This window comes from Rattus norvegicus, chromosome 11 (genome assembly GCF_021556685.1).
Source record: "Rattus norvegicus strain SHRSP/BbbUtx chromosome 11, alternate assembly SHRSP_T2T, whole genome shotgun sequence".
Taxonomy (NCBI): Eukaryota; Metazoa; Chordata; class Mammalia; order Rodentia; family Muridae; genus Rattus; species Rattus norvegicus.
In genome coordinates this window covers 98,582,934-98,609,135 of record NC_141544.1, presented here as the reverse complement: position 1 = coordinate 98,609,135, position 26,202 = coordinate 98,582,934, and the positions used below count along the sequence as shown (strand labels likewise).

Below are 26,202 nucleotides of genomic sequence, written 5' to 3'. Positions count from 1 at the left end.
AGATTAGACAAACTGTCTAAACAGTCTCATAACCTGAAGGAGTCATGAAATATTTCCCAACTAACAAAAGCCCAGTACCAGATTGTTTTAGTTCAGAATTCTACCAGACTTTTAAAGAAGAGGTAATACCAATATTCTTCAAACTATTCCATAAAATTGAATCAGAAGAAACACTATGTATTTCATTCTACAAGGTCACTCTCACCAAGATATGTAAACCACACTAAGACCAAACAAAGACAGAGAACTTCAGATCAATTTCATTTATGAACACTGACACAAAAATACTCAATAAAAATTTCAGAAACCGAATCCAAGAACACATCAAAAACATTCACCATGATCAAGTAGGCTTCATCCCAGGGATGCACGGATGGGTCAATATATGAAAATCCATCAATATAATCAACTATATATTCAAACTCATAGGAAAAAAATCATACAATCATCTCATTAGATGCTGAAAAAGTCTTCAACTATACCCAACACCCTCTTATCTTAAAAGTCTTAGAAAGCCAAGAAACTCAAGGCACATATCTAAACACAATGAAAGCAATATACAGCAAGCCAATAACCAACATCAAATTAAATGGAGAGAAACCTGAAGCAAGGCTTCCCACTCTCTCCCTCTCTATTCAATATAGTACTTGAAGTTCTAGGTAGAGCAATAAGATAACAAAAAGAGGTCAAGGTGATACAAATTGGAAAGGAAGAAGTCAAGGTATTATTATTTGCCAATGATATGATAATATGTGTAAACAATCCCCAAAATTCTACCAGAGAACTCTTATAGCTGATAACCACTTTCAGCAAATTGGCTGGATATAAAATTAACTCAAAAAAATCAGTAGCATTTCTTTATACAAATGATAAATGGGCTGAGAAAGAAATTAGGGCAATAACATCCTTTATAATAGCCACGAGTAATATAACATATCTTGGGTAACTCTTAACAAGCAAGTGAAAGATTTGTATGACAAGAGCATCAAGTTCCTAAAGAAAGAAATCAAAGAAAACCTCAGAAGATAGATCTTTGGTGCTCATGGGTCCATAGGATTAACATAGTCAAAATGGGTATCTGACTAAAAGCAATCTACAGATTGAATGTAATTCCCATCAAAATTCCAAGACATTTTTTTTAACAGATGTTATCTTACAAGAGCAATTTTCAACTTTAGCAAGTCTGAACAAAAAAAGAGCTTTTGGAGGACTCACCATCCCTGACCTCAAGCCTTGCAATGAAAAGAAGACACAAAAATAAACCCACATACCTATAGACACTTGATCTTTGCCAAAGAAACCAAACCCATACAGTGGAGAAGAGAAAACATCTTTAACAAATGGTTTTGGTCTAACTGGCAGTCTGCATGTGGAAGAATACAAATTGTTCAATATTTATCACTCTGCCCAAAGCTGAAGTCCAAGTGGATCAAAGACCTCAACATAAGACTGGATACGCTGAAAGTAATAGAAGAGAAAGTGAAAAAATAGCTTTGAACACATTAACACTAGAGCAAATTCCTGAGCAGAACACCAATAGCTCAGTCTGTAAGATCAACAATTGATAAGTGAGACCTCATGAACTGAAACTGAAAAGATTTTGTAAGTTAAAGGACATTGTCAATGGAACAAAGGCAACTTACAGATTGGGTAAAGATCCTCACCAACCCTTCATTTGACTGAGGGCTAGTATCCAAAATGTATAAAGAACTCAAGAAATTAGACTCCAAACAACCCAATTAAAACATTGGGTACAGAGCTAAACAATTCCCAACAGAGGAATCTAGAATGGCTGAGACACACTCTTAAGAAATATTCACATCTTTAGGAAATCAAAATGACCCCAAGTTTCCACCTCACACCAATCCAAAATGGCTAAGGTAAAAAACTCAAGTAATAGCACATGTTGCCAAGGATGTGGAGAAAGACGAACATTCCTCCATTGTTAGTGGGATTGCAAACTGGTACAACCACTCTGGAAATCAATCTGTCGTTTTTTCAGATAATTTGAAATAGTTCTATTCAAAGACCCAGTTATTCTGCTACTGTGCATATACCCAAAATGTACTCTACTATAGCACAAGACACATAGTTCCCCTATATTTATAGCAGGCTTATTGGTAATGTCCAGAAACTGGAAACAACCCAGATGTCCCTCAACCAAAGAATGGATTCAGAAATGTGGTTCATTTACACAATGGAATAGAATTCAGCTATTAAAAACAAGGACATAATGAATTTTGCAGCAAATAGATGAAACTAGAAAATAATCATCTCAAGTGAGGTAACCCAAAAGGACATGCATGGTATGTACTCACTAATTAGTTGATATTGAAAGACCCTCAGAGAGAATCTTCCTTCGGGAAGGAGGTCCCCAAGCCCAATGACCAGCCCGAGACCACCGGATGCAATCAGCAAGAGGGTTTATTGTCCGGATACACAGGTACCTGTGGGCGTCTCAGTCAGCTCGGAAGGACTGGCGTGCCCAGCAAGACCCGGGACGGGTTTTTATAGGATTCTGGGGAGCAGAAGCAGGCATACAGAAGCAGATGCATGGTTACAGGGACTTGATTGGTGGATTCAAATGAGGTGCGGATGCATGGTTACGCAGCAAAAGAGTACGTGCAGGCTGGGGCGTCCGGAATGTCAGGGGCTGGGGCTTATCCCTTCCTGCCAGATGGCCTATGAGTCAGCACTGATAACTCAAGCTGGTTCCTGCATTCCTTTTTCCTTATCTTTATGGTCTGTTAGTCTTAACGGCGGGGCAGGCCCCACAGGGCCTAGACGTGCCTGGGCTCGCCCGGGCCTGTTTTAGCTCTGAGTCTGTGAATCTTAAGACTTACTTTTTACTTTTATAGTTGTGGACCTTAAGCTCGTATAATTTTCCTTTTAAGGGGGGTCTTTCAATATTAGTCAAAAAGTTCAGAATATCCATGATACAACCCATACACCCAAAGAAGTTAAACCAGAAGGAAGGCCCTGAGTGAGGATGCTTAAATCCCACTTAGATGAAGGTAAAAATAGTCATGGGAGGCAGAGGAAGGAAGAGGCCTGGGAGGGAGAGGGGAAGGAGAATGGAATGGGAGCAGGATCAGGTTTGGGGAGACAGAAGAGAGCCCTGAAGGGCCAGGAGAATAAATAGAAGTATGTAGTGATGGGAGGCTGGGTTGGGGTAATCTCTAGAGAGTCCCAGACACCTGAGATGGGGCAGGCTTCCTCCACTCAATGTGGTTGACCTCAGCTGAAATGCCCAACTGTGGGGATATGGAACCTGAAGAGACCATGTCCAGTAGTACCCAGACAGTATCCCCATTGGAGGTGGGGACACCAACTCACCTATAAAACTTTTGACCCCAAATTTATCCATTCTAAAAGAAATGCAGGGACAGAAATGGAGCAGAGGCTGAAGGATTGGCCTCCCATCAACAGAGTCAACCTGGGATTCATCTCTTGGGTGGGCACCAATCCCTGACACTATTGCTGATGCTATGTTGTAATTGCAGACAGCATAACAGGCTCTGAGAGGCTTTACCCAGTAGCTAACTGAGACAGATGCAGATACAGCCAAGCTTTGGATGAAGGTCGGGGACCTGTATGGAAGAATTAGGGGAAGGATTGAAGGAACTGAGGGGGATGGCAACCCCATAGGAGGACCAATAGTGTCAACTAACCTGGACCTGTGGGGGCTCCCAAAGATTGAGCTACCAACCAAAGAGCATACACAGGTTGTTCCGAAGCCTCTGGCACATATGTACCATAGGACTATCTTGACCTGCCTCAGTGGGAGAGGATGTGCCTAATCTTATAAAGGCTTGATGCCCCAGGGTTGGGGGGGCAGTACTTGGGGAAGGCAGCTTCTCGAGGTGAAGGGACCAACAGACTGGGAGGGGCAACATTTAGGATGTAAATAAATAAGTAATTAATTAAAGAAAAAGGAGTATACGTAGCGTGGGTGGCTGTGCATCTCACAGTCTTAGTAGGAACATGGGCGTATAAAAAGGGAAGTGCTGTGCAAGTACCTTAATGATCGCCTCTATTGTCTCCTCCCCATTAATCCCCTCATTAATCCCCTGTACTTCCATAGCACTTAAGTCATGAAGACTTAACAGTCTGGGTTCCAGTGTTGCATCACATCTAGGAGATTCGTGGTATTCAGCAAGTCTTTTCAAATGATACAGGTTTATGTAGCTTCCTACTAGTTTTCCAAACCTTATAATGAAAGCATGACAGCTGTATTCCAAAGGATTGACAGGCATTTTATTTTTTGACTAGTGTACATTTCTTAGGCACATGGAAGTAACGTTTCCGTGAACTAACCACCTGTGGATAGAGATTCGAGACTTATGGGAGCGGGTCTGGTGCTGGGATTAGAGCTGAACAGGATGTTTCTTTCAGGACATTGTGAAATGAATTTTAACATGACTAAGATGCTAAGTGGTAGGAGCAAGTCATGAAGAATATCTTTCTCCTCTGTCTCCCTAGTTGGTACCATTATCAGATTTTATTCCCCCAGAAATATTTGTGTAAGAAATGGAGCTGCAGATATGTAGCTCCTTCTTAACAGAATGAGGTTTGCATAGACGTGATTTGACTGTGGACTGTCTTTACCTAACCAAAGTGCATTGCTGAGGTTTTATATTCATAATTAATGATAACCTGAACTTACTGAATATTTTAGTTATATTTGAGATATTAGCTTCTTCAGTATTTTCTTAAGTGCTTGAAACTGATTCCCCCTCATCACTTCCTCTTCATCTTAGAAGCAGCAATTTTTTTTTTTTTTTTGGTGAGGAACAACTTCCTGCTGTGCTCTCTTCTCTCCAGCCACTTCTCTCTTGAGTGCTGTGTGTTTTTACCTAAAGCTGTAAGTGCATTGCAACACTAACTGGCTATTTCATCATGATTTGGATTGAGAAAGTCTATCAGGAAGGCACCAGTGAATTGTCCCCACCATAGCTTTTAGCTTCATGTTTCTCAGTTGCTGTGTCATGATGGGCAGTTGGTATTCTGACTGCCAGTTATAAAAAGAACATGAGAGGGTGATTTACAGATTAAGAAATGGCTTATTGTATCATTTGATTATGGTCACTGGAGAGGTGGTTTCTGTATGTGACATGTAGGAAGGAAAAAAAGAAAATCTCATGGTTCATCTCATGAGGCAGAAGGAACCTCTTCAGTTTCTCTGTCAGCCTCAGAAATGATTACAAGTGTAGCTCCTCACTGTTCTTCAGAAGTTGCCCCAGGTCTCCTAGAACCTGAGGAAAAGGTATTTTGTGAAAGAACATTTATCCTTGCCACTGTTTAAATAAATTAGATGAGTTTTCAGTAAGTGGTATATTGAAGAGTATTCATTTGATATTTTCCCAGTTGATTTCTCCAGGGTAGAAATATAGTTAAACAGATACATAAATACAAGTCAGACTGTCAAGGAGCTCACAGTCTGAAAAATAGTTGTAATACAATAAATGTATTAATGAAATGATCGTAATATGTGCTAGTGACTAATCCTCAGTGGATTAAGAAAGCCCTTATAATATATGCTCCTACAGCAAGTATAGGAAGCCCTCCCCAGTAGCTGAATCTCAGTGCACTGCCTAGGTGCTCAGCTACAAAGTTTCCCAGAGTGTTCATGTTGGAGAAAGGAATGCTAAATGCACTTGAATAGCCCCAAGGCCAGAGCTGGGGCTTGGCGATGAGTACGTACATACTAACCCTGCACAGCCGCACCCCGTTCCTCATGCTTGTATTGACTAGGAGTTGTCAGGGTAGAAGGTAGCTGTCTTCAGGTAGAAGAACTGTGTGTGTGTGTGTGTGTGTGTGTGTGTGTGTGTGTGTGTGTGTGTGTGTGTGTGTGTGTGTGTAAAAGCCACCATGTTGGCCCACCTGCTCACATGCCTTGTTTTTCTCTTTATAAAATAATGAACTACACCTTCTCTTACCTGAAAAATTATGTATTTTTTTTAAAAAAATCATATATTTATGAAATTTTATAGATTAATCTCTTAAATTACTAATCTTTATTTGAAAAGTGGAAATTTTGTGTGTTTAATTTTCACTTAGAGCACATTAAATTATTGTATGATCCAAATAAACTTTTAGCTGACAATGTGAAAAGAATTTGGATACACACACACATTAGTAATTAGCCTCATTTTCTCATAGTTTGGAGGTGACAGACATTCAAAGGATTTGCAGTTTGAGGATTTAAAAGTTTTCAGTAGCCGGGGTAGTTGGCTTTCTTTTTGCAGGTACATCAGAGCCTTTCATTGTATGCTTGGCCGGTTGATTTTTTCTATAGGAGAGAAGTTTACTGTTTAGTGATTTGCAAATCAAGAAGAGTTTTAATTTTAATGATAGTCCCAAACCACGATTTTTAATATATTTACAATAATGTAGTCATATTTGATTATGTTGAAAGTCTGACTTAATAACCATCTTTTAGAATTCTAAACTAATTTCGTGAGTCAGAAAGGGAATGATTTTCAGATATAAGTGTATTTATGGCACAAGCTAGGAGAAATTAATCTTGGCAAGTACCTGCTTTTCAAATTGCTGTTGCCAGTCCTGGTAATCAGAGGTTTGTTACTATTTGGTTTTGTTTTGTTCTTTTAGTGAAAGTTGAGCTTTACCTTATAATTTAATTTTTACTCTAAGTTTGATGGCTTATACTAGCCATCTTTTTGTCAATGAGAGAAATTCTTAAAACAAATTGATTATGGATAGATAGTGAGAAAAGCAATTGAAAAGGATTTTAAGAGAACATAAAATAGATAAGCCTGAGAATTCTCTAGAAGTTAAAAATGACATAATATAAACCAGTACTATTAAAAGATTTTTTACTTTTTAAATATCCATGGTTGTCTGTTATAACTTTAAAAATAAACACTATACTCACAAGCAATTAAATTGTTTACCTCAAAGTAAGGAAAAACTAAAAATCTCCAGTTTGGAGATTCCAAACTACACAGATATTGCCATTTTGCCCCACATATATAGTTTTAGAGTTCCTATTTATGCCTCTTTAGGGGCCCTAGTGTTGTTAGTTTGTCTCCATGCAATATCACATAAAGTTGTTGGGTAAGTCTTTCAACTCTTCCTTTATAATGGCCAGTGGGAGGATCTGTGTAAGGCTAGGAAAGCCCAGAGATTGTCATCACTGAATGACTTTCGAGATGGAAATCACGGAGCAGCTCTGAATGACTACTAGCAAAGAAACCCAGGATCATGGAGCAGAATCTTGTGACAACCATATAAACTAAAAAATAGGCAGGGTGTGTGTGTGTGTGTGTGTGTGTGTGTGTGTGCATGCATGCGCGCGCATGCATCAAAAGATGGTTCAACAGTTAAGATCGTTAGTTCTCCTTCCTCAGGATCCAGTTTTGATTCCTAGCACCTCTGTGGTGGCACACAACCATCTGAAACTCTGGTCCCAGGGACTCACTCCTACTTCCCCTCTGGACTCTGAATGTACAAGCTATACAAATGGTACACAATTACATATACAGACAAAACAAAACCATTCACATACATGAATGGAAGGAAGGAAGGAAGGAAGGGAGGGAGGGAGGGAGGGAGGGAGGAAGGAAGGAAGGAAGGAAGGAAGGAAGGAAGGAAGGAAGGAAGGAAGGAAGGAGAAAGGGGCCTTGAACTCCAGAACAAATGGGAGCCTAGCTAGCATCTTGATTATAACCTTGGGTATTCTGTAGAGCTTTCTGTTTGCTGAGATAATACCCAGATACAACTTGTGATATTAATCATGTGCTGTTTTAAAGCTGCTGAGTGTGGTAATTTGTTATGGTGCATTAGACAATTACTACAAGGTATATTGGCCTATTTTTAATATGACAGTGCCAATGAACAACCAGCCTTTTTTTCTATTCTTTTTTTATTGGATATTTTTATTTCCATTTCAAATATTATCTTCTATCCTGGTTTCCCTACCATAACCCCGATACCATCTACCCTCCCGTTTCTATGAGGCTGTTTCCCCACCCATCCACCCACCTCTACCCACCTTCCCACCCTGACATTCCACTCCCCTGGGGGGGGGGGGTGTCCAGCCTTGGCAGGACCAAGGGCTTCTCCTCCCATTGATGTCCAACAAGGCCATCCTCTGCTACATATGCAGCTGAAGCCATGGGTCTGTCCATGTGTACTCTTTGGATGGTGGTTTAGTCCCTGGAAGCTCTGGTTGTTGGTATTGCTGTTCTTAGGGGGTTGCAAGCCCCTTTAGCTTCTTCAATCTTTTCTCTAATTCCTCCAACGGTGAATCTGTTCTCAGTTCAATAGTTGACTGTGAGCATTCGCCTCTGTATTTGTCTTTGCTCTGGCAGAGCCTCTCAGGAGACAGGTAGATCAGGCTCCTGTCAGCATGCACTTCTTGGCCTCAGCAATATTGTCTGGATTTAGTGGCTCTATGTATATGGGCTGGATCCCAAGGTGGGGTAGGCTCTTAATGGCCATTCCTTCAGTTTTTGCTCTAAACTTTTTTTTTTCTTTTTTTGAGCTGGGGACCGAACCCAGGGCTTTGCGCTTCCTAGGTAAGCGCTCTACCACTGAGCTAAATCCCCAGCCCCTGCTCTAAACTTTTTATCTGTATATCTTCCTATGAATATTTTTGTTCCCTCTTCTAAGAAGGACTAAAGCATCTGTACTTTGGTTTTCCTTCTTCTAGAGCTTCATGTGGTCTATGGATTGTATCTTGGGTAATCTGATCTTTTGAGCTAGTATGCACTTATCAGTGAGTGCATACCATGTGTGTATTTTTGTGATTGGGTTACCTCACTCAAGATGATGTTTTCTAGTTCCATCCATTTGCCTATGAATTTCATGAAGTCATTGTTTTTAATAGCTGAGTAATATTCCATTGTGTAGATGTACCACATTTTCTGTATCCATTCCTCTGTTGAGGGACATATAGGTTCTTTCCAGCTTCTGGCTATTATAAATAAGGCTGCTAAAAATATAGTGGAGCATTTGTCTTGGTTGTATGTTGGGGCATCTTTTGGGTATATGCCCAAGAGAGGTATAGCTGGGTCCTCAGGTACTACAATGTCCAATTTTCTGAGGAACCTCCAGACTGATCTCCAGAGTGGTTGTGTCAGCTTGTAGTCTCACCAACAGTGGAGGAGTGTTCTTCTTTCTCCACATCCTCACCAGCATCTGCTGTCACCTGAGTTTTTGATCTTAGCTATTCTGACTGGTATGAGGTGGAATCTCAGGGTTGTTTTGATTTGCATTTCCCTGATTACTAAGGATGTTGAACATTTCTTTAGGTACTTCTCAGCCATTCAATAATCCTCAGCTGAGAATTCTTTATTTAGCTCTGTACCCCATTTTTAATAGGATTATTTGATTCTCTCGAGTCTCACTTCTTGAGTTCTTTGTATATTTTGCATATAAGCCCTCTATCAGTTGTAGGATTGGTAAAGATCTTTTCTCAATCTGTTGGTTGCTGTTTTGTCCTAATGACAGTGTCCTCTGCCTTACAGTAGCTTTGCAATTTTATGAAGTCCCATTTGTCAATTCTTGATCTTAAAGTATGAGCCATTGGTGTTTTATTCAGGAAATTTCCCCCAGTGGCCATTTGTTAGAGATTCTTCCCCACTTTTTCTTCTAGTACTTTGAGTGTATCTGGTTTTATGTGGAGGTACTTGATCCACTTGGACTTGAGCTTTGTACAGGGTGATAAGAATGGATTGATTTGCATTCTTCTACATGCTGACCTTTAGTTGAACCAGCACCAAATACTGGGATATCCAGTATTTGCTGTGGTGGGAGAACTTGGCTATGATGATGCCAATTAGTCTTGATTTCTGTTGCTTAGTTTCCTGTGCTTTTCTCTCACCATCTGGTTTTACCTGGTGTTAGCTGGTTATGTTATCTCTGACAGTGGCTTGACCCTCCTGTAAGTCTGTGTTGACTTGTACTGGCCCAGAACCTCTTATGTGACCCATTTCAATGATTTCACTACAGTTTGGGTATCAAGACTTTAACACCTATGTTTCTGGAGTACATTTACCCAAATCATAGTAAATAATGAATTAAAATTTAAAATTTATTCATACTTCTGAGTTAGGCGATTGAACTTTAGTCGTTAATATTGTTAGGTGGACTAATTAAGAAATTAGTTTCCCCTCTCCTTATTTTGTTGTCAGTTGTTCACTTTCCTAGTTCTATCTAGGAGAAAAAAAATTTTTTAAAGTCATATTATTGAAAATCAACTACTCAGCAATAGCCTTGACAGATTGTAATCTGAAGTCCAAATCCAGCTATGTTCACATATACAGATAGTTCACCTACATTCATTGACTTGATGCCTATAAGAGTTCAGAGGCTGTTCTTACACTACAGTGGGTAGAGCTGAGTATGACACACATTGTAGGGTCCTTCACAGCAAAACTGGTCCAGGGCTGGTGAGATGGCTCAGCAGGTAAAGGCAGTTGTCCCAAGCCTGGTAATCTGAGTTAGATCTTTAGGATCCATGGTGTAAACAGAGAGTCGACTCCTGCCAAGTCGTCCTCTTACCTCTTCATGAACACATTCCCATAAAATATATATATATCTCATATATATGATGTAATAAGAAAAAGAAAACAGGGGTTGGGGATTTAGCTCAGTGGTAAAGCGCTTGCCTAGCAAGCGCAAGGCCCTGGGTTTGGTCCCCAGCTCCGAAAAAAAAAAAAAAAAAAAAAGAAAGAAAGAAAGCAACTGTGTATCCTATTCTAGAAAATGATTTCTTTCTTATCCATATTCACTTAAACTTATGTAGCTCCTATAGATCGAGATTGGTATTTTTGTCTCCTAAATATGTTATTTTTAAATTCAATTTTAGCTGATTTCCAAGGTTATATAACTAGACTTTAACACCTTTCTACTGATATGATGAAAAATGTGTTAAAATAATATTCATAACTCCATGTCTCAAGTTGACAAGACCATCCTGAAGTTTACTGACTTTTCAGAGGCATCACAGGACTCAGACATAGATGGCTTCACTGTGACCATTATAGCAAAGGTGCCTCAGGAACACTCTAGAGGCCACCAGGAAATACTTAATCTCTCTAGCAGTTATTTATAATAATTTGCATGTGCAAAGCATTACTGTGGAAGTTCCCACAATCCTAAAAATTCAGTGTTTTTGTTTGGTTTTAGTTGTGTTATATGCCGTGTAGACTTGACTGAACAAGTAGTAGTTACTGAAACACTAGTCCCTGGAAAGGAGAGCCAAATACTCACCATAAATTACATTGTTTGCCCGACATCTCAAACAAAAGGTAGAACAATTAAGGCTGCACGTATGCAAAGTATTTCCATCAGAATGGTCCAAAAACCCTATTCTGGAGGTCCAGTGCCAGCTAACGATTATTCAAGAGAACAACTCATTGTGTAGTATATGAAACTGGAGCAGCTTAGCTTGTTAAGTTAACACATCCCTAAACACTGCATGGTAAGAGGCCTAGTGGCATATACTTGGGAAAGAAAATGTCTTCTTAATCCTTGTAATTACATCTCAAATGTATTCTTTTAGTCAGTTTCCTTATCTTATTTTTTATTAACATTAACTTCTTTGTTCCATTTATTTATATTATTTTCTTATAATAGATACTTATAGAAATCATAAATTAAAATCAAGGTGACTTTGTTGTTATTAGTCCTTTGGAATTGATAAATATAATAGTCAAGACAAACATTGTTATGTATCAGTTCACAATTTAAATAGAATGTCTTCCTGAAAGCTTGTTTTCCTAGACTACATGCTAATTGTAGTTTTTAAAGGAGCTGAAAGTGCATAGTTTCTGTAGTTCATATTTTTGTATAAATATCAAATAACAATTTACAGGGATGACTTATTTCTATAATACTGTTGTAGCTCACTGTAGCAAATAAAATTTTCTGCAGTATATATTAACTATTATTTTTAGTTTTTGAGAGTGGAAACATGCTTTGTTTTAATATTTATTTAACCTTATAGTTACATGAAAATGCATAGAATGAATTCAGGTTTTAGAAATATCTCATAGTTTCTTCCATCAAGTTTGGAGTTAGTAAAGAAAAATGTATACATACATATGTGCATCTGTTCTCCTGTTTTGGCTCCTGGCATTTTATAGGTAGACCTAGTATTGTGTATAGAATGCTGGGTAGATAGTGGGATTCTCTCAAGATTATTCTTTTGACTTGTTTTGTGACTCACTCAATGCTAACTTACTCCTTTCCTTTATCTCCAAGGAATCTCATGAGGCTTATTTTAATTATTTTTTATTCCAAAGATGGCTCTTTATGTACATGTGAGATATGGTGAGGTGTCCGTGGCAGGAGATCTAATTCACCTTTGGTTTGGATCTTAAGGGAGGCCCCGAACCTCTGAAAAAAGTTACTGTTGGAGCCTCTGACCTAATTGACTTAATTGTGAGGATGGCTACTTCTGAAGGGCAAAATCTATATTTTATACATTTTTTTTGATTTTCTACTGATGTGCCAGATTTATGTTTGCTGTTTTGAGGGAACACAGCAAGGACACCTGTGCTCTTGGCTGCTACCTTGAGAAGCTATAAAGAACAGAGCTGGAACATTGTGGTTGGACCAGCAGCTGCTTTGCAGATGGAGCAGAACAATAACCACATGCTCTCCCCGAGGTCCTGAGTTCAAATCCCAGCAGCTACACGGTGGCCCACAACCATCTGTAATGGGATCTGGCACCGTCTTCTGGTGTGTCTGATGACAGCGACAGTGTACTCATATATATATATATATATAAATTAAAAAAAAAACAAACAAAACAAAAAACGAGCTCCCAAGAAATCAACTGTAAAGAAGCCTGTTTAGGGCCAGAAGAGCAACACATTCTGTTTTTCCAGAGGACTCCAAGTTCAGTTCTGAGTATTCTGTCTGGGCATTTTACATTTTCCTTATATCTAGCTCCAGGAGAGCCTCTAGACTCCCTCTGATGGGATCTTCATGCCTTTACATATGAGCCTGTGCACACACTTCCTCACCAACAATTTAAAAATTATAAAAGTATATTTTTTCAAGACAGTGTAATTCTGTGTAATTCTGTCAGTTCTGAGACTTACTCTGTAGACCAGGCTACCTTTGAATTCAAAGATTTGTCTGCCTCTGCCTCCCACGTGCTGGGATTAAAGGTGTGCTTAGCCAAAAATAAAACAAAACAAAAAACCTCCACCACCAACAAAAATCTAACCAACTAAGCAAAAACAAAATAAAACAAAAACCTTAAAGAGAAACTTATTGAACTTTTATTCAGCAGAATTTGTTCTAAATGTGACTGATCAATGTTCTCTTCATGCTGTTAATCCAGCTGGTGTGGGAAGGTTCCTCATAGGGGAGCACCTTTGGATTGCACAGCTCAGAGCTATGTCCTGGCATTTCACTATGTTTGATTTGGTTTTTTTTGGATATTGTTTTGCCTTTGTTCTCATGGTCCATTCCTCTTCTGCCATCTTAAAGATGGCTTCTCTGTCAGTTCTTCCTTTTCAAGTTCTTCCAAGTCTTTGCCTTGACCATAAAAGTCACTTGTAACCAGCACTACTCTATGGGTCTGGAGATAAACTCCTGCCTCTGGAAGACAAGGCTCCGTGTTTCAAATCCCTAACCTGAAAGAAAAAGTCATAGCAATAACTCGTATCTTTCTTCTACCTCGTTTGTGTAAATGAATAGGTTTATGTTAGCAAGCTGTCATGCATGTTTCTCCCCTAAGATCCAAGCAGATAACCTTCAACCTCTGGCAGATTGAGGGTGCATGTTGTTCTTACCTGGAGCTGGCAGAGGAGGGCAACCTTTGAAAGACTGGACTGTGTCTCAGAAAACATGCTTTGAAACACAGGATTGTAAGGGTCCGTGATTCTCCAAAGAATTATCAAATAGTATGTTAACACAGAGAATGTCTTACTCTATAGAAGCCCAGCATGCTGGGATCTACCATCTATAAAGATGGAGAGACCCCAAAGTGAGCTCAGAGTCCAGATTTAAACCACATTAGGGGAATTCTGGGGTGGGTAACCCTAATCTTGACTCTATCTCTAGGGACATTCCAGAACCATTCCTGGGGCCGAGGGGGATGGAAACTGTTAATGGGGAAGTCGGGAACTGTTGCCGAGGAAGACTAGAAACTGCTGCTGACTTGTTGTCCTTGCCTCAGGCCAGGTGGCAGGGCATCTTCTGAGGCCTGAACTTGCCTAGTCTTGCCCAGTTCTGGGAAACAGAGATTCAGGCCTAGTCTCCTGAGTTCCAAACAGGCCAGTTTGACGCCTGTCTTGGAATGAGCCTAGGTTTCTCATTATGACCACAGTTTTCATCACAGTTTTATCCTAATTCCAGTTTGTATGCCATTTGTATGGGTGGGTGGCCCCATCCCTCAACCAGGGGCCATGCCTAACTTCTGGACTTGGTCTCTATGGTTCTCTCTCCCCTTTGTTGGGTATTTGGCTACTGTAATCCCCATTAGGTCCTGGCATCTGGGACTTTCTGGTGGCTACACCAGTTCCCCATCCCTCATTGCTACACGCCTATGTACAATTTCTTTAGCCTCTGTACATTTCCCCTCTCCTCTCACACCTGATCCTGCCCCCGTTTCCCTCCCCCTTCTCTCTCCCTGCCCCATCCCTTCCTCCCTCTACTTCCTCTGATTACTTTCTTTTCCCTTTTAAGTAGGACTGAAGCATCCACACTTTGGTCTTTCTTCTTCTTCTTGAGCTTCATATGGTCTATGAGTTGTATCGTGGGTATTCCAAGATGTTTTTCTAATAACCACTTATCAGTGAATATATAACTTGTATGTTCTTTTGAATCTGGGTTACCTCACTCAGATTGATATTTTCTCGTTTCATCCTTTTGCCTAAGAATTTCATGAAGCCATTGCTTTTAACAGCTGAGTAGTACTCCATTGTGTAGATGTACCACATTTTCTGTATCCATCCCTCTGTTGAAGGGTATCTGGGTTCTTTCCAGCTTCTGGCTATTATAAATAAGGCTGCTATGAACATAGTGGAGCATGTGTCCTTGTTATATGTTGGAGCATCTTTTGGGTATAGACCCAGGGGTGGTATAGCTGGGTCCTCAGCTAGCAATATTTCCAATTTTCTGAGGAACTTCCAGACTGATTTCCAGAGTGGTTGTACCAGCTTGCAATCCCACCAACAGTGGAGGAGTGTTCCTCTTTTTCCACATCCTGGCCAGCATCTGCTGTCGTCTGAGTTTTTGATCTTAGCTATTCTGACTGGTGTGAGATTTTTATTTTTTATTTAGCATTTCATTGATGACTAAGGATGTTCAGCATTCCTTTACGTGCTTCTTAGCCATTTGGTATTCCTCAGTTGAGAATTCTTTGTTTAGCTCTGTACCCCATTTTTAATATGGTTATTTGACTCTCTGGAGTTTAACTTCTTGACTTCTTTCTATATATTGGACATTAGCCCCCTATCAGATGTAGGATCGGTAAAGATCTTTTCCCAATCTGTTGGTTGACATTTTGTTCTGTTGACAGTGTCCTTTGCCTTACAGAAGCTTTGCAGTTTTATGAGATCCCATTTGTCGATTCTTGATCTTAGAGCACAAGCCATTGGTGTTTTGTTCAGGAATTTCCCCTGTGCCCATGTGTTCCAGGCTCTTCCTTACTTTCTCGTCTATTATTTTCAGTGTATCTGGTTTCATGTGGAAGCTCTTGATCCTCTTGGACTTGAACTTTGTACAAGGAGGTAAGAATGGATTGATTTGCATTCCTCTACCTTCTGACCTCCATTTGAACCAGCACCATTTGTTGAAAATCCTATCTTTTTTCCACTGGATGGTTTTAGCTTCTTTGTCAAAGATCAAGTGACCGTAGGTGTGTGGGTTTCTTTCTGGGCCTTCAATTTTTTTGATCTATCTGCCTGTCTCTGTACCAATACATACAGCTTTTATCATTATTGCTCTGTAATACAGCTTGAGGTCAGGGATGGTGATTCCCCTAGAAGTTCTTTTATTGTTGAGAATAGATATGGTTATCCTGGAGTTTTGCTTATTCCAAATGAATTTGCAAGTTGCTCTTTCTAACTCTATGAAGAATTGAGTTGGAATTTTGATGGTGATCGCATTGAATCTATAGATTGCTTTTTAGCAAAATGGCCAGTTTTACTATATTAATCCTGCCAATCCATGAGCATGAGAGATCTTTCCATATTCTGAGATATTCAATTTCTTTCTTCAGAGACTTGAAGTTCTTGTCATACACATCTTTTGCTTGCTTCGGTAGAGTCATACCAAGGTATTTTATATTGTGACTATTGTGAAGTGTGTCATTTCCCTAATTTCTTTCTCTACCTGTTTATCCTTTGAGTAGAGGAAGGCTACAAATTTGTTTGAGTTAATTTTATATTCAACCACTTTGCTGAATTGTTTATCAGCGTTAGAGGTTCTCTGGTGGAATTTTTGGGGTCACTTAAGTATACTATCTTATCATCTGCAAATAGTGATATTTTGACTTCATTTCCAATTTTTATTCCTGTGACCTCCTTTTTTTTGTCTTAATTGCTCTGGCTCCGACTTTGAGTACTATATTGAATAGGTAGGGTGAGTGTGGGCTGTCTTGTCTAGTCCCTGATTTTAGTGTGATTACTTGGTAAGTTTCACTCCATTTAGTTTTATTTTAGCTACTGGATTGCTATATATTGCTTTTACTCTATTTAGGTATGGGTCTTGAATTCCTGAATTCTTGATCTTTCCAAGATTTTTATCATGAAATGGTGATGAGTTTTGTCAAATGCTTTCTCAGCATCTAATGAATGATCATGTGGTTTATAATTTGAATTTGTTTATATAGTGGATTAGGTTGATGGATTTCTGTGTATTGAACCATCCTGGCATCCCTGGAACTTAGCTTACTTGAACATGATCAGTGATTGTTTTGATGTCTTCTTGGTTTTGGTTTGTGAGAATTTCATTGAGTAATTTTTGCATCAGTATTCATAAGGGAAATTGGTCTGAAGTTCTCCCTTTTTTGCTGGGTTTCTGTGTGGTTTATGTATGAGTGTAATTGTGGCTTCATAGAAGGAACTGGGTAGTTTTCCTTCCATTTCTATTTTGTTGAGTAGTTTGCAGAGTATTGGTTTTAGGTCTTCTTCGCAGGTCTGATAGAATTCTGCACTAAACCCATCTGGTCCTGGACTTTTTTTTGGTCAGGAGACTTTTAATGACTGCTTCTATTTCTTTAGGGGTTATGGGACTCTCTGAATGATTTATGTGATCCTTATTGAACTTGGATACCTGGTATCTGTATAGAAAATTGTTCATTGCCTCCAGATTTTCCATTTCTGTTGAGTATAGGTTTTTGTAGTAAGATCTGATGAATTTTTGAATTTCCTCAGTTTCTGTTGTTATGTCTCCCTTTTCATTTCTGATTTTGTTAATTTCAATAGTGCTCTGTGTCCTGTAGTTAGTCTGGCTAATGGTCTATCTATCTTGTTGAATTTTCTCAAAGAACCAGCTCCTGGTTTATTGATCCTTTTTTGTTCTTTTTGTTTCTATTTGGTTGATTTCACCTCTGAGTTTCATTCGTTCCTGGGTGTGTTTGCTTCTTTTTTGTTCTAGTGCTTTTAGTTGGTGTTACTGTCTTTCACTGGAGCGTGTCCCTCGTGTGAGTCTTTGAGCCTGTGATCTTAGTTGTGTCAGCACTCCTGGGAGACTAGCTCTGTTCTGGGTGATATTTGGGTCCAGAGAGCTATGTCACAGGGTTAACTTTGTGGTGCAGATGGAGACTAGAAGGTTCCTATCCTCAGTAGTTCTGTGGTTTCTGAACCATGTGGTCTCCTGGCAAGTCCCCCTCCAGCCAGTTATTGGAGCAAAAATGCTCATCTCACCTGTGGACTTCAGAGTGACAGTACTCCTGAAAGACCTGCTCTCACTGGGCTGGATTTGTGTCTGGAGAGCTGTGCCACTGGGTTACCTCTGGGACGCAGATTGAGATAGGAAGCTCTTCTATTATTCTTAAGTTTGGTCTTTTCATAGTGTCCCAAATGTCCTGGGTATTTTGTGTTAGAAATTTTAGCTTCACCATTTCCTTTGACTGATATATCAATTTATTCTATGGCTTCCTCTATACCTGAGAGTCTTACATCTTTTGCATTCTGTTAGTGATGCTTGTATCTGCAGTTGTTGTTCTGTTTCCTTGTTTTTCATTTTTCACCATTGCCTCAGTTTGTATTTCCTTTATTTCTTCTATTTCCATTTTCAAAGCTTGAACAGTTTTATTAATTTCTTTTACTTGTTTGCTTTTATTTTCTTGTATTTTTAAGGTCTTTATTCATTTCCTCTTTAAAGTCCTCTATCATCTTCCTAATATTAGATTTAAGGTCATTTTATTGAGATTCAGGTGTGTTAGGCTATTCATGGATTGCTGTAGTAGGATAGCTAGGTTTTGGTTGTGTCGTATTGTCTTGGCTTTTCTTGTTTTTGTTTTTTCACTGTCCTTTAGCCACATGATTGTCCCTAGTGTTGGCAGGCAGGCCTGTTCATCCTTGATGGGAGCAGGCCTCTGGGACTGCATGTAGTTGTCTAGGATTGTAGGCAAAGTTGGTTGTCCCTGATGGTAGTAGGCTTCCAGGAATGCAGGCAGAACTGGTAAATCCTGATGGCTGTAGGCTTCTTGTTGACCTGGGTTAGGACAGGCCTCCAGCGATGCAAGTAGAACTGGTGGTCCCTGATGATTGCAGGCTTCTTTTTGTTCTGGGCAGCAGCAGGACTCTAGAGATGTAGGTGAAGTTGTTGCTCTAAAATGGAATGCAGAAGGGGCAGTGTAGAGTTGTCAGCCGCTGGATTTGTCCATCACGGCCAACAGGCAGGGGATTGGGGATCTTCATTAAGACTTCAAAGTTAAGAAGTCATCTTTTTTCATTGAGTGCCCGAAAGTGCCCACTCTGGTCTAGGTGTTCGGGTGGTGGTACTGGTTTACTGTGGTGACACATACTGCTAGCTTGCTGAAGGAAAATAAAAAGCAGACTAATGTTGATTTTCATCGGGTCCATAAAGTAATGTCTGTCTTACAACCATTTTATCTATTCTTCTCTTTACTTTTGAGTATTAAAGTTTTTTTTTTTTTTTGTCAACAGTGATTGACCTATTTTCCTGTGGGCTTAAATAAAGAATATGTAGTTATATCTCTTTTATTTTTTTCAGCAAATTTCTACAGAAATTTTGGAGTATTCATCAGATAGTGAAAGAGAAGATGACTCAGAGCATGCCCTGTTCATTGATTCAGAATCGCCTCACAAATACCAGGTGGAATTTAAATCAGATGTAAGACAGTTTTTGGATAATCAGACTGACTCAGGAGCAAATTCAGCTGAGCCCACATTGAAAACACCCCATAAATATACGGCCAAGTTTTCAAAGACTCCAGAAAATTCAACAACAAAGAAGAAGTTTTTAAGGTTAAATCAACTTTTACATTTTCTTTTTCTCTGCTCTTCTCTTTCTTTAAAATATTGACTGAGGTTTTAATTTTCAAAAACTTTTTTTAATTAAGAAAGAAAATTGACAATACAAAATTCTGATTTTTGATATATAAGCCTGTTCAGGAGTCAGTTTATGCATTTGTTCATTCAAGTGGAACATTTATGAATTTAGTCATGGCTAGCTTGCATGACTGCTTTCTTTAGAAGAAATGTGTTGTTTGGCTTATCGAGTTTTATTGTAGGTCAGTGTTGGAGGTGCCATGTTAGAAATTAGAGCCGATGAATCACTGTTTCCTTATCAAACATACCTCATAAAATAAGCGCAAGTCCTTTAGCTTCCCTTTATGGCATGATTGTGGTTAGAGAGGTTGGCCAGAATAATGCTTACAAATGCAAGAAAATACAAGAGCCTTGTTTGAAGGAGAAAAACACCTCATGGCTAAGGAGAGCCATAGTGGAGGAAAATCCTTGTTACTGTTTTTCAGTTATAGACTAGACTTTGCAGCCAGGTGGGATATGTGAGGGAGGGAGCATTTAAAGACATGTTCCAACCTACGTCATATGGTATCTTTGTGTGTTATAAATTGGAAAAAATGTCCCTTTCCCCAAAACAAAACCATAAGTGAGAAGAACCTGGGTCAAGCAGCACAGTCCCTCATATCACTATTAGCGGAGAGTTCCTAGGGAATAGATCACAGTAGAAAGAGAACACATGGGGCGCTGGGGGTGAAGGCAACAAAGAACCTGTGTCAAGCAGCACAGTATCCTATGCCCAGAAGTAGCAGAGTTTTGCTAGGAAAATAGATCACAGTAGGAAGAAAACACATGCAGTGTGGGGATGTCTATTAATCCTATTTCCACAGCAAACTGAGAACAATTGGATAGAGTGGTTGAAATATACAGCAGACTGATGCCAAAACTCACACGGTTCATGGAGATACTTAGCTGTTATGTCTTAAAAAGTGATCTAGTCTTTAGAGTAGTCATAGAGAATAATATTTCCAGAGACAAATAGTGGGATTGGTGCTTTATGCTGAACAAATTAGTATTCATTCTAACATTGTTTGGCACAAGGTTATATACTCATTCTAGAAAAACCACTTCCTATTATCCAAAAACCTTGGACAATGTCATGAGACCAAAAAAGAAGAAAGATCCAAGATTACACAGAGTACAATTAGTGACTTAGTGGTAGAAGTTTGGTTGTATACAGCTGGAAGACCAGTGGATTCCTGTGAGTTCAGTTAAAGGAAGAGGCTTTATTAAATGGTCAAGACAATAGGTCCTTCAGACCTATTCCTGATGCTGATGGGTCCAGTCAAAAGCTATACATACTACTCTGATGGTTTAGTTTATTTGTATTGCATTGGGAAACACTATAAGCGAAACTCTGCCAGTATTTTTCTCAGTGGCCGTTATGACTCAAGATAGTTATGTCAATATGAATCCATCAATGCCTCAAATGAAGTTGTTCCTTTAGAAGAGAATGAGAGTTGGATATGATAATGTACACTTGCAACCACACCACAGACAGTAGAATTATAGTTCAAGACAAACCTTGGTGACATGGTGACTTTGAAATCAGACTAGAATGGTACATTGATCTCATCTCATAAATTCCAGAACTAAGAACCTAGCTCAGTGATAGAATATTTGTCCAAGATATTTAAGGTTCAGGGTTCAGCTACCAGGAAGGAAGGAAGGTATGGGAAAGATATTATGCTTGAAATTAAAATTATTTTAATGCTGCAGGTGATGTTACTCAATTCCAGAACACCATGTTCCCAACCCTGTTGAGGACCTTTTCTGTGCTAAGCACACTTTTATATGGAGGAGACACAATAGCCATTGAAACTTCTGTGTAGACTTATTGTCAGTCAGGAAGTATAAAGTAGTTAGTGTTAGAAGTGAGATAGTAGGAATAGCAGGTTTTGGATGGAAGTGGTTGATTAAATACTTTTGGAGTTAAGCTACTAGATAATGGTAAGTTCTTAGACTTGAATTAATGGAGAGTGGTGCCGAGAGCCTGCCCAGCCTGTAATGGGTTTAAGGGGGACACAGAGTTAAACATAGAGGTAGCTTTAAAGATTGATAGTTTCCGGGTGTAGTTTTTGACTTATATAGTCTCAGAGGTAGCTTTAAAGATGATGGCCTCTGGCTATCTAGCTCTCTAATCATACTGAATGTTTGCTGATAACTTCTAAAAATTCCTAAAAACTTTCTTCCTCATTCTGAGGGTTAAAAACCATTGGCTTGGGCAATTGACACTTGTAGCCTAACAGTCAGGAATTAGGTAAAAGATTGGTAATGTTTTTTTTTCTCTTGCCCAGGAGCCTCTTCTCTCTCTTGTCAGGCTGTAGGGAGGGTTGGAGCAGTAAACTTTTATTGAACCAGGAGAAGAGGTTTATACTTGCAGAAGGAAAATTCTTTACACAAGCGAATATGCATGAACTTACATAAATTTATATACAAAGTCAGGCACACATATTCATATATTGTCATGCTGTCCAGTGGGGTCCAGCTAGATACTTATGTCATAAGTACATACTTACACACCTATACTTACATATGCATATGGAGCAAAAACCCAAGTGTCAGTGCAAAAAGAATTCACTCTGGATGAAAAATGAGTTCCAATTTTTATTGCATAGAGAAAGAAAAAGCTTCTACTCTTTTACTGCTAAATGAATTAAACCCACATCTGTAAGAAGAACGTTTTGTCCTCTTTGAAGACTAAGCCTGCCTTACTGTTAAGAAAAGTCCTGTTCTGTCCCATGGTAAGGGGAAGCTTGCCTGTTCTTTCTGCTCTCTCTTAATGTCTTAAGTTCCCTTTTAATTTCAAGTAGACTACTCTGCTGTACTCCTTCTAATCTTCCTCTCTCTTCCTGCTCTGATGTGATAATCCTTTTCAATGTATTCCTTCTTAGTTTTTTGGGTTTTTTTTTTTTTTTGGTATATTTTCTAGGGGAATAGATCACATGATTTTTTTTCAAGCATCTTTTTTTAAAAATAAAAGTTCACTGAACGTTTAAACATAAATTCCAGTCATAAATTGAATGAGAAGTTTAGAGCAAAGAATATATTATGTATCCAATAAGTATAGACCATTCATTATCTGTCATTAGCTTTACATGTTCATGGAGAATTAAACACCATAACTAAGTTATCTTTGAAATTTTGTATGGATAAACCTAGTCAATATTTTATCTTCTGTCCTTGAACCTACAATAAATTGTTAGTTTCCTTTTTATGACCTTTGGTTAATTATTTTGTAACCTCTTGGAATGTATTCTAAGTTGTAAATGCTTGCTTTCTATCTCAGAAGCAATTAACTGATGACACTTGAATACTGGAAGAGTTCTCATTGCAGCTTTAATATCTGAGAGGACTTGATAGCAGTCCTATTATAAATGGCTTAATAGTTACTAGTATAATTTTAGGAATTCTTATAGAATCATCATTATGAATTAAGAAATCATGTATTTGTCTATACAGTATCACTACAAGACAGTACATTTTCATTGTTCTGCAGAAATCTCTTTAAACGGGTGGGCTAATACTGGTGATTGTTAATATATTCAGATATAACAGGAAAAGCATATAATAGCAGGAATCTTTCCACAAATGTAATCTTTTCATTCTTGCCTAGATGAGCAAATACATCATGACTTTACAGTCTATGGCAAAACCATCTCAGGAAGGTCACCTTCTAGTTTTTTGCTTCTACTAGATGGCTCCTAGCAAAAGGCACGTTGTAAATTTCAGATTTTTAAAAAATAACTTAACTTTTTTTTTATTTTATGTGCATTGATGTTTTGCCTGCATATATGTCTGTGTGAGGGTGTTAGATCCTGGAGGAACAGGTGGTCATGAGCTGCCATGTGGGTGCTGGGAGTTGAACTCAGGGTCTCTGGAACAGAAATCAGTACCTATGAGTCATCTCTCCAACCCATAAATTTCATATTTAGAATTGACTGTGGGATGGGTAGATAAGGTGGGTGGATGAAATAGAGGGAAACCATGTAGGACATCCGCAGAACTTCCATCCCTTCCCATTTCTTTTCCTTCTTCCCTTTCTTTGCTTTGCCTTTTTAATCTTATTATTTTTCTTACTTTATTTTCATTTTTTTAAAATTTTGTGATCTTCACACCCTATTTGTTACTGATACTAAATTATCTTAAGGAGTCCATATAATATTCTAGTCTCATTTTTGGGCACACCAGCTGACTAGGAAGTTCATTCTTGTCTATGGATCTGAACTCACATTGCTTTTATGTATTTGGATGTTTGGAGTCCATGTTTGCATGACAGAATGGGGCATTTTCTAACCTGAGCTAAATGCCAACTGCAGGCAGTAAGTGTACAATACACTTAGGAGTGAACAAATTAGGAGAGTATAGAATAGGAACCAAACTGACTTCACTGTTATACTCTGTGACTATAATAGCAGTGCAGGAAATGGACCTTCTAAGAAAACTAGAAATTGGAAATGATACCCAGAAAGAGAGTATCTTTTATATATTGATGTTAACATTTCCGTATTTCATCTTTCTGAGGAGGGGATGTAAAATGTAAAAGCTATAGCTATCTTGAAGACTGTTGCTTTTATTCAAACATAGCATTTTGTAATCCATTAAACAGAGGTGGACTAGCAGAACGACTCCAAGAACTACAGAATCGAGAGAGATCTGCCATTTCATTGTGGAGACATCGATGTGTTGCTTACCAAATGACACCATTAGGTAAAATTTATACCCGATTCTAAAATGATGGTTACAAAATGTCAAAAGTAAAATGTCTTTTTTTGTACATTAAAATACATGGTGTTCTTTAGTTTTTTGTGACTCAAAAAAAATTCTGTCTGATAGTCTTTGTTTAAGTGGGGAGAGGGAGTACTTTTCAGTATCTAATTTAAATCTGTTTTGGTGGGGCATGAGGCTAGGTGAGTTAGTGAAGTGCTTGCTGTGCAGCCATGAGGATCTAAGTCAACTCTCTAGAATGCAACTAGAAAGTCTGATATGACATCATGCACCTGCAGTCCCAGCTCTTGGAAGGTAGAGACAGGAGCTCACCAAGTATGTGAGTTCCTGGTTCAGTGAAAGGTGCTGTCTCACGCACATGCAGACATATATGTACCCTCCTCACACATGCACCCTACTCACATACACTCAGAAAAGGATATCTTTATCAGAATAAAAGTTATTTCAATTGGTCATCCCTCTTGAGTTTCATGTGTTCTGTGCATCTTGGGTAATTCGAGCATTTGGGCTAATAGCCACTTATCAATGAGTGCATACCAAGTGTGTTTTTCTGTGATTGGGTTACCTCACTCAGGATGATATTTTCTAGTTCATTCCATTTGCCTATGAATTTCATAAAGTCATTGTTTTTGATAGCTGAGTAGTACTCCATTGTGTAGATGTTCCACATTTTTTTAATCGATTCCTCTGTTGAAGGGCATCTGGGTTCTTTCCAGCTTCTAGCTATTATAAATAAAGCTGCTATGAACATAGTGGAGCACGTGTCTTTGTTGTATGTTGGAGCATCTTTTGGGTGTATGCCCAAGAGAGGTATAACTGGGTCCTCAGGTAGTTCAATGTCCAATTTTCTGAGGAACCTCCAGACTGATTTCCAGAGTAGTTGTACCAGTGTGCAGTGCCACCAACAATGGAAGAGTGTTCCTCTTTCTCCACATCCTCGCCAGCATTTGCTGTCACCTGAGTTTTTTATCTTAGCCATTCTGAGTGGTGTGAAGTGGAATCTCAGGGTTGTTTTGATTTGCATTTCTCTGATGACTAAGGATGTTGAACATTTCTTTAGGTGTTTCTCAGCCATTCGGCATTCCTCAGCAGAGAATTCTTTGTTTAACTCTGTACTCCATTTTTTAAGAAGGTTACTTGTCTCTCTGGAGTCTAACTTCTTGAGATCTTTGTATATTTTGGATATAAGCCCTCTATCAGATGTAGGATTGGTAAAGATCTTTTCCCAATCTGTTGGTTGCCATTTTGTCCTAATGACAGTGTCATTTACCTTACAGAAGCTTTGCAGTTTTATGAGGTCCCATTTGTCAATTCTTGATCTTAGAGCATAAGCCATTGGCGTTTTTGTTCAGGAAATTTTCCCCAGTGCCCATGTATTCGAGACTCTTCCCCACTTTTTCTTTTATTAGTTTGAGTGTATCTGGTTTGATGTGGAGGTCCTTGTTCCCCTTGGATTTAAGCTTTGTACATGGTGATAACAATGGACCAATTTGCATTCTTCTACATGCTGACCTCCAGTTGAACCAGCACCATTTGTTGAAAATGCTATCTTTCTTCCATTGGGCGGTGTTAGCTCCCTTTGTCAAAGATCAAGTGAGTATAGGTGTGTGGGTTCATTTCTGGGTCTACAGTTCTGTTCCACTGATCTATCTGTCTGTCTCTGTACCAATACCATACAGTTTTTATGACTATTGCTCTATAATACAGCTTGAACTCAGGGATGGTGATTCCCCCAGAAGTTCTTTTATTGTTGAGTATAGTTTTCTCTGTCCTGGGTTTTTTGTTATTCCAGATGAATTTGCAAATTGCTCTTTCTATCTCTATAAAGAATCTAGTTGGAATTTTGATGGCTATTGCATTGAATCTGTAGATTGCTTTTGGCAAAATGGCCTTCTTTACTATATTAATCCTGCCAATCAATGAGCATGGAAGATCTTTCCATCTTCTGAGATCTTCCTCAATTTCTTTCTTCAGAGACTTGAAATTCTTGTCA

General features: G+C 38.9%; 1 protein-coding gene across 14 annotated transcripts in view; it reads left to right on the top strand.

The window, feature by feature from the left end:
• Window positions 1-26,202, top strand: part of Spidr (scaffold protein involved in DNA repair) — a 236,145-nt gene that overhangs the window by 61,679 nt on the left and 148,264 nt on the right. For 11 of the 14 annotated variants that reach the window (XR_015632854.1, XR_015632855.1, XM_087576794.1 and 8 more), the window contains 2 exon segments: window positions 19,171-19,424; window positions 24,091-24,191. The exons of the other annotated variants lie outside the window; for them this stretch is intronic. Coding sequence is in view for 9 of the 11 variants with exons in the window: in XM_087576794.1 (XP_087432920.1) it covers window positions 19,171-19,424; window positions 24,091-24,191 (355 nt within the window). In the remaining 2 variants the exon portion in view is untranslated. 14 annotated transcript variants of the gene reach the window in all.